The sequence below is a fragment of the Nicotiana tabacum genome, chromosome 18, assembly GCF_000715075.1.
Source record: "Nicotiana tabacum cultivar K326 chromosome 18, ASM71507v2, whole genome shotgun sequence".
Lineage (NCBI taxonomy): Eukaryota > Viridiplantae > Streptophyta > Magnoliopsida > Solanales > Solanaceae > Nicotiana > Nicotiana tabacum.
In genome coordinates this window covers 104,553,860-104,563,115 of record NC_134097.1, presented here as the reverse complement: position 1 = coordinate 104,563,115, position 9,256 = coordinate 104,553,860, and the positions used below count along the sequence as shown (strand labels likewise).

Sequence of the window (9,256 nt, the reverse complement as noted above, 5' to 3'; positions counted from 1 at the left end):
TCGGAAAAAACTATGTTAGTCTTATGTCTCTTCTATTTTCTTTAAATAAATTCTCTAAACGTTAAAAATTAGCATTCAATGGGTAACAAAGAAGTATAGAAATGGAGAGAAACAAATGACGAAAGTTAAGAAGAATAGTGTAGTTATTTAGATGAATAAAAAATTTAAATGTGAGGATGTGTCATTTCTTTTCATAAAACAAATCTATTCTTTGAAAAGGTGTGGTAGTTAATATGTCACTTTGTGTAAGTGTACTATTCTATATAATTTTAGCAACTATAAAGAATTGTTGCACTAGAAAATTTCAATTCTTGAAATTTTTCTCAACATGAAATCGTCATCTTTTTGGCTATTCATCTTCACTCTTTCATTCAGTCTAATTCTAATTTGGCTATTCTTCTTCACTTAATTTCTATAAAGCAATTGAGAGATTTAACGGTTCCTCCGAACTTTTATTTGAGTTATTAGAGTGAATATCTACTTTTAAATTATTGAGCTTTGTTGAGATCATTGTTTTGCCAACAAGCCTTTACTAAATTTACAAAGTATGAATGATTACACCAAAAGGTTTCCAATCTAAAAGTCTTCCCATTGTGAGACGAGTTTTTGGAGGATAATTGAAGCAGCAGAGGATTATGATCCTAGTCCCACAATTAAACGTTAAGGGGCTTCAGTGAATTTTTTTTTTTTTTTTTAAAAAAAACATGAAATTCCCATTATTAGATAAGAATGGACATAACAAGAAACAAAATCAAGATTAGCAAAAGTTTTAGAGATTACCTTTTACATCTAAGGCGTGAATGGTAACATTAACTATGCTATTAATCTTTAATCCTCTAAATAAGAATATAAATAACTAAAAATTAGCTTGTGGTGCCATAAAAATCGCTGTTAACCGTTCAGTCTTCTCCAAATTTCCAGCATAATTCAAAGTCTACCGATTTAAGTAATTCTTAGCCGACATAGAATATTGCTTCTAAAAAAATAAAAAATAAACAAAGAATTCTCAACCGACGTAACCTTCAAATACTTGGCCAACAAGGATTTTAGTTTTTAAAAAAACAAATACTTGGTCACCAAGTAAATAATTTTCCTATAAAAATCTTGTTGCACGCCTCTCTTTTCTGCGACTCCACTTAGATTCATTCCAATGGTTTCTCTTGTTGGTCCTCCAGAAATCTATGGCACACAAAAATCTTCCTCCACCATTCAACAATCAGCCCCTACTGTTAGCAATCCCTTTATGGATCTAATGGTTGCAAATTTCAATTCCACAAAATCACAACCCCCTAATATGGGCTACCCTGAAAACATGTCAGCAACTTATCTTTCTACTTCAAACCCTTGTTTAGATTTCTTCTTTCATGTTGTTCCTGATACTCCTTCCCAATTCCTTACTAAATATTTACAATTTGCATGGGATCATAATTCTTTAACCGCCTTGAAACTTATTTGTAATTTGCGTGGTGTTCGTGGCACTGGCAAATCTGATAAAGAAGGTTACTACACTGCCGCTTTATGGCTTCATCAATTACACCCTAAAACCCTTGCTTGTAATTTAGAATCCATAGTGAATTTCGGGTATTTCAAGGATTTGCCTGAGATTCTATACAGGCTACTTGAAGGAGCTGATGTGAGAAAAAAGGCTAAAAAGGAAAGAGAATTAAGTAACAGGGTGGGAAGCAAAAAGTTGAAGAGATATAAAGTTGGAAAGGACAGAAGTTGGAAACCATTTGGAGGAATTCTAGTATCTAATGAGAGCAAAGTTGAAAATGAGAAAAAGAAAACGAGGACTGCCAGAGAGCAGAGGAAAATCGAGATGGCTAAAAAGGCTTTCGAGAGGTATAGGCACGATCCTGATTATAGATTCTTGCACGAGCGTGTATCTGATCTTTTTGCAAATTGTTTGAAGTTGGATCTTGAGTTGTTGAACACTGGGAAATTGAAAGATATCAGCCTTGCAGCTAAATGGTGTCCTTCTTTAGATTCGTCTTTTGATAAGAGAACACTTTTATGTGAAAGCATAGCAAGGAAGGTTTTTACAAGAGAGTCATACTCTGAATATGAAGGAATTGAGGATGCACATTACGCCTATAGAGTGAGGGATCGATTGAGGAAAGAAGTTTTAGTGCCCTTACGCAAAGCTCTGGAATTGCCAGGGGTTTATATTGGGCGAAATGATTGGGGTTCCATTCCTTACAATAGGGTGGCATCAGTCGCTATGAAGTTGTACAAAGACAAGTTTTTGAAACATGATGAAGAAAGATTTAAAGATTATCTTGAGAAAGTGAAACAGGGGAAAGCGAAGATTGCTGCGGGTGCATTGTTGCCTCATCAGATAATAGGAGCACTAAATCACACTGATGACGGGGGTCAAGTTGCTGAGTTGCAATGGAAGAGAATGGTAGATGACTTGTCCCAAAAGGGAAAACTGAAAAATTGTCTTGCTATTTGTGATGTCTCGGGCAGCATGTCGGGTACTCCAATGGAGGTTTCAGTGGCGCTAGGCGTTCTCGTTTCAGAATTAAGTGTCGAGCCTTGGAAAGGAAAGTTGATAACATTCAGCAAGAACCCAAAGCTTCAACTAGTTGAAGGGGAGGATTTAAGGTCCAAGGTTGGGTTTGTGAGAGATATGGAATGGGGAATGAACACTGATTTTCAAAAGGTGTTTGACCTAATACTAAAAGTAGCTGTGAATGGGAAACTAAAGGAGGATGAGATGATCAAGGAAGTGTTTGTGTTCAGTGACATGGAGTTTGATAAGGCTTCAGCAAATCCATGGGAGACAGATTATCAGACTATTGTTAGAAAATTTACAAAGAAAGGTTATGGGAATTGTGTACCTCAAATTGTGTTTTGGAATTTAAGGGAGTCCAGAGCAACACCAGTGCCAGTAAACCAAAAAGGAGTTGCATTAGTGAGTGGTTTTTCAAAGAATTTGCTGACTTTGTTCTTGGAAGAAAGGGACTTTCATCCCGAAGCTATTATGGAAGCAGCAATTTCTGGTGAAGAGTATCAACAGCTAGTTGTGCTTGATTGATGTATCAAACTTGGGAATGACTTAATTTTTCCTATTTAGTAAAAGTTGGGTGTTGATGAAAACTTCTGCATTTTTTCCTTAAATATTTAAGAAAAGAAGTTTGTTTTAAGGAAATTGAATATTCAATCTATTTAATATTTCATATGTTACTGTTTTCTTTTCCAGTAGTTTACAAAGGATAGGATGGTTATTTTTAAGCAAAAAGTTAATATACGCTTGGCTATGCCTACGACTCTACTCCCCTTTTTTGGCACTGCCCTGCTAACGCTTTGTTATGTTGCGAGGGATTGCTTGGGTTTGTATTTGTATTACTCCCTCCGTTCCAATTTAATATACGCTTATTGATCATATTTCTTGAACAAATAATATTTTCAATTTTTTTTCTAAAAGAAAGTAGCCAATATTTATGGCCAAACATAAAATTAGTCGAGAGCCTCGTCTAAACTTTTGGAAGTATTAAAAGGATAAATCTTCCTGTTTTTTGTTGTCGTACATGTAAAAGCATTACAACTTCCTACCTCAAAAATTCTTCCGCTAAATTTCTTATTAGGGATAATGTATAAAATCCTCCCCGACCTAAGATCATATTATCAACTATATTCCTTTTTTTTTGGGAGGTCCTATTACCCCTGAACTATTTTAAAGTAAAATTATTTAGCTCTTAAAAAGTTACAACTAGTTGCGTGCAAAGTGGTAAAATACACGCATCTAAAATGTGTATTTCTTACTTAAAATATCTTTTCACCGTTTTCTCCTTCTTCCTTATTTTTCTATTTGCGGACCTTCATTACCATATCCGGCCAAAAGGCAAAAGCCTCATCTGAGCTCCACTATTAAACTTCTTAAAGCATTCTTTTTTCTCTTTCCTAATTTCTCAATCATTTTTCATTTCAATGGCCAGAGCTTGTTAGACGCTAGATGTCCCTCCCGATCTCTGTTTTTATCACCACTTGCCGTATACGACGTGTCACGACCCAAATACTAACCCGTCGTGATGGCACCTATCGTGGTACTAGGCAAACCGACATTTTCAAAATACTTCCAATATTTAACAGAAAATAAATTAAGATATTTTGAATAACCAGAGTTTTCATAAAAACGGGGTAACAACGCAACACAAGCACAACAACAAACAACAACAACAACAACAACAACAAACCCATTATGTTCCCAACAGGTAGGGTCTGGGGAGGGAAGTAAGTCTATATGCAGACCTTACCTCTACCTAATGCAGGTAGAGAGCCTGTTTCCAATATACCCTCGGCTCAGGAAGGGTAGGAAGAAGAAGAGGAAAGCAAGAAAGTAAGAAAGAAGGAAGATAAAAAAAAGGGAGACATAAAGGATAAGTAGTACCAAATAATAGCAATAGGGAATACAATACCTGAGACGAACAAAACCACATAAAGCAATAAAAATCTAACAATATGAAGGGACATACGTGCTACTAAGACTATCGGTGAGCAACTAAAAACTACCTACTAACCTTTTACTTTAATCCTCGACCTCCACACTCTCATATCAAGGGTCATGTCCTTAATGAGCTGAAGCAGCGCCATGTCCTGTCTAATCACCTCTCCCCAGTACTTCTTAAGCCTACCTTGACTTTTTCGCAAACTCGCCATGGCCAACCTCTCACACCTCCTGTCAGGAGCATCAATGCTTCTTCTTTAAACATGTCTGAACCATCTCAGCCTCGACTCCCGCATCTTGTCCTCTACGGAGGCTACTCCCACTCTGTCCCGGATAGCTTCATTCTTAATCTTATCTCTCTTGGTACACCTACACATCGATCTAAACATCCTCATCTCTGCTACTTTCATCTTTTGCATATGGGAGTTCTTGACTGGCCAACACCCAGCCCCATACAGCATAGTCGATCAAGCCACCACTCTATAAAACTTACCCTTAAGTCTTGGTGGCATATTCAACACAAGTGCGGAAACACAACTCCCAAATCAGGATGTCACTAAGCTCATGAGCATCTATACAACCAGTCTAGAAAGAAGTGTCTAAAAGAGTCTATATAAAAATACAAATAATGAAAAGACAAGGAAAGAGAAACAAGGACTGCGAACGCCGGGTAGCTACCTCATAAATCTCCAACAATCAACCGTGCACGATGTCACCGCCCACCGTGTTCGGAAATACCCAGACCTGCACACAAAGTGTAGGGTATAGCGTGAGTACAACCAACTTAGTAAGTAACAATAATAAATAAGGAACTGAAAGATAGTGACGAGCTACACATTTATAGTTCATTTTCAGTAATCTCAATAAGAAAGTAGTCATGCTTTCAAATACGGAAATTTAAGTCAATTCAATTTATACATTACCAAGTTCAAGTAAAATCAGATACAATATCTTCTAGAAAATTCAAAAGGTGACATATAATAGCTAAGTGCAGCAACAAATTAAAGCAAGTACAGCCTCTCAGGGCAACATTCACTCAACCTTTCTCAATAGCTCAATCACTCAGCTCTCAGCCCTCAATACTCACACTCAATAGGTACCTGCGCTCACTGGGGGTGTACATACTACGGAGTGGCTCCTTCAGCCAAAGGCTATACACACACACACACACACACACACACACACACACACACACACACACACACACACACACACACACACACACACACACACACACACACACACACACACACACATATATATATATATATATATATATATATATATATATATATATATATATATATATATATATATATACATATATACACACACACACGCCCTAAGGATCGTTGCGACGTGCAATCCGATCCATATATATACAGCCCTCAGGATCGTTGCGACGTATAACCCGATCCATATATACACATATAGCTCACATCTCGGCACTCAGGTCCTAACTCAGTCACCAACCTCTCCAATCTCTCAAGCTCTCAGAAATCATACAAATCAGCCCAAACAGAGATAAATAACATGTATCAACAAGAAACAAGAAGAGAATGAGATATGATACACAAGTAAAACCGTGACTAAGTACAAGACAACAACTAGCAGATAATTCAACGAGTACACAACCTCTGCGGGTCCTAACATTGTCATCACATAGCTTAAGCGTGATTTCTAACATGATAAATGGTTGAATTTCTATAATACATGGAGAGCATATAGCTAACAACATGTTATTCAACTTTACAGTTCCACGGAATGGACCAAGTCCCAATTCCTACGGTGCACGCCCACACACCCGTCACCTAGCATGTGTGTCACCCTTAAAGCAATCACATAATTCATAATCTATGGTTTCATACCCTCAAGACCATATTTAAAACTATTACTTACCTCAATCCAAGCAAAACTCTCTCCAATATGTCTTTGCCCCGCGAATCGTCCTCCAAATGACCCAAATCAGCCACAAGTGGTACAATACAATAAATATAGGCTAAAGGAATCAATTCTATAAAAAAAATATAAAATTATAACTAAAATCAAAAATCGGCTCAAACCCGACCCTCGGGCCCGCGTCTCAACTTCCGACAAAAGTCACAAACCCGAAAGCCCATTCACTCACAAGTCTAACCTACCAAATTTACCAAAATCCGACACCAAATGATCATTCAAATCCCTAGCCTCAATCCCTCAAATTATACCTCAAAACCACACAATCTAGGTGGGAAAAACAATGGGGTAACAAGATTAATGACCAAAAACGAGTACAAGAAGCTTACCTCAAGAATCCCCTCGAAAATACTCTCCATAATTGCCTAAGTCCTAGTTCAAAATGTTGAAATGAAGCCAAAATCGCGAACCCTCATTTTTAAACATTCTGCCCAGGACTTTTGCACCCTCAGACACTTATCCGCACCAGTGGAACCGCTTTTGCGGTTAAATCTCCGCTTCTGTGGAATCCACTTAACCAGGTGCCTCCGCTTCTGCTAATGCTGGACCGCATCTGCGGAAAATGCCATCGCACCTATGGAACTAGCCGCATCTACGCCCTTCTGCCTGCTCCTGCGACCACACAGGTGCGGGAAAATCTTCGCACCTGCGATATCTGCTCACCTTTCCCTTGGCCGCTTCTGCAGCTCTTGCCTTGATTTTTTAGACTCACACCTACGGTCCCCACTCTGCAGGTGCGATTACACCAGCAACAACAAAATTTTAGTTGCTTTTCAAATCAAACTCCGAGTTCGTTCACCACCCAAAATCAACCCGAGGGCTCCAGGACCTCAACCAAACAACCAACAAGTCTTATAGCCCAATACGAACTTAGTCGAATCCTCAAATCACCTCACACAACATCTAAAACACGAATTGCACTCGGATTCAAGCCTAATGAACTTTAAAATTTCCAACTTCTACAAATTGCGTCAAAACCTATCAAATTACGTCTGATTGATCTCAAATTTTTTACACAAGTCATAAATGACCCCACAAACCTACTCTAACTTTGGGAAATACAATCCGACCCCGATATCAAAAAGTTAACTCCCGATCAAACTTTCTAAAATCCAACTTTCGCCATTTCAAGCCTAATTCTACTACGAATCTCCATATCATAATGTAGACATGCTCCTAAGTCCAAAATTACCTAACGAAGCTAAAGGAACCATTAAAATTTAAATTCGAAGTCGTATACACATAAGTCAACATCTGGTCAACTTTTCCAACTTAAGCTTTCAATTAAGAGACTAAGTGTCTCACTGAAATCTCTCTGGACCCGAACTAACCAGCCCGGTAAGGCATATCACAGCTGTAGAGTGCAAAAAGAGCAGAAAATGGGGAAACAGGGCCACAACTCTCGAAATGATCGACCGGGTCGTTAAATGCCCCCCTCTTAAACAAATGTTCGTCCTCAATTGGGTCTAGGAACATACTTGGAGTCACAAATAGGTGTGTATATCTACTCCGCATCTCCCGCTCAGTCTCCCAAGTGGCCTCCTCCATGGGCTGACCTTTCCACTACACCTTCACTGAAGCTATGTCCTTTGACCTCAATTTTTGAACCTGCCTATCCAAAATGGACATCAGCTCCACATTATAAGTCAAATCACCATCCACCCGAACCGTGCTGAAATCCAAAACATGAGACGGATCACCGATATACTTCCAGAGCATAGAAATATGAAATACTGGATGCACACTCGACAAGCTAGGTGGTAAGGCAAGCTTGTAAGCCACCTCTCTGATACTTTAAAGCACCTCAAAAGGCCCAATGAACCGAGGGCTCAACTGCCCTACTTTCCAAATGTCATAACACCCTTCGTGGGTGAAACCTTCAACAGAACCTTCTCCCCAACAATGTAAAACACATTACGGACCTTCCTGTCGGCATAACTCTTCTGCTTAGATTGCACCGTGTGAAGCTGCTCCTGAATCAATTTCACCTTGTCCAATGCATCCTGAACCAAGTCTATACCCAAAAGCCTAGCCTCACCGTGCTCAAACCAACCCATTAGAGATCTACACCACCTTCCATATAAAGCCTCATATAGAGCCATATGAATGATCGATTGATAACTGTTGTTGTAAGCAATCTCCGCGAGTGGCAGAAACTGGTCCTATGAACCCCCCAAATAAATGACACAAGTGTGTAGCATGTCTTCCAATATCTTAATAGTGCGCTCGGACTGTCCTCCCGTCTAAGGGTGAAATGTTATGCTCAAATCAACTTGAGTGCCCAACGCTCTCTGCACGACCCTCCAAACTGCGATGTAAACTGCGTGCCTCTATCTGAAATGATGGAAACTGGTATACCATGAAGAGGAACTATCTCTCTGATTCAAATCTTAGCTAACCGCTATAAAGAATAATTATTACCAACTAGAATGAAGTGTGCGGGCTTGGTCAGCTGATCCATAATAACCCAAATAGCATCGAACTTCCTCAAAGTCCGTGGGAGCCCAACTACGAAATCCATGGTGATTCGCTCCCAATTCCACTCTGGAATAGCAAGCCACCCGGTCTTTGATGCTGATATTTTACCTACTGACAGTTACAATACCGAGCTACAAACCCAACTATATCTTTCTTCATTCTTGTCCATAATAGTGCTACCTCAGGTCCTATACATCTTCACGACACCCGGATGGATGGAATAACATGAGTTGTGAGCCTCCTCAAGGATCAACTCATATAGCCCATCAACATTGGGCACACAAATCCGGCCTTGCGTCCTCAACAACCCATAATCTCCAATAGTCACATCTGTGGAATCATCGTGCTAAACCTTGTCCTTGAGGACAAGAA

The 9,256-nt window shown here is 39.1% G+C and overlaps 1 protein-coding gene across 1 annotated transcript; it reads left to right on the top strand.

The window, feature by feature from the left end:
- The first annotated feature begins 1,116 nt into the window (after positions 1-1,116).
- On the top strand, positions 1,117-3,177 carry LOC107800783 (uncharacterized). The gene has a single exon (XM_016624017.2). It carries the CDS (start codon positions 1,151-1,153, stop codon positions 3,038-3,040), a length of 1,890 nt encoding a protein of 629 aa, XP_016479503.2. The 5' UTR covers positions 1,117-1,150; the 3' UTR covers positions 3,041-3,177.
- The last annotated feature ends 6,079 nt before the right edge of the window (positions 3,178-9,256 follow it).

Coding starts and splice junctions, on each gene's coding strand:
- LOC107800783 (XM_016624017.2), top strand. CDS start 1,151: ATGGTTTCTCTTGTTGGTCCTCCAGAAATCTATGGCACACAAAAATCT.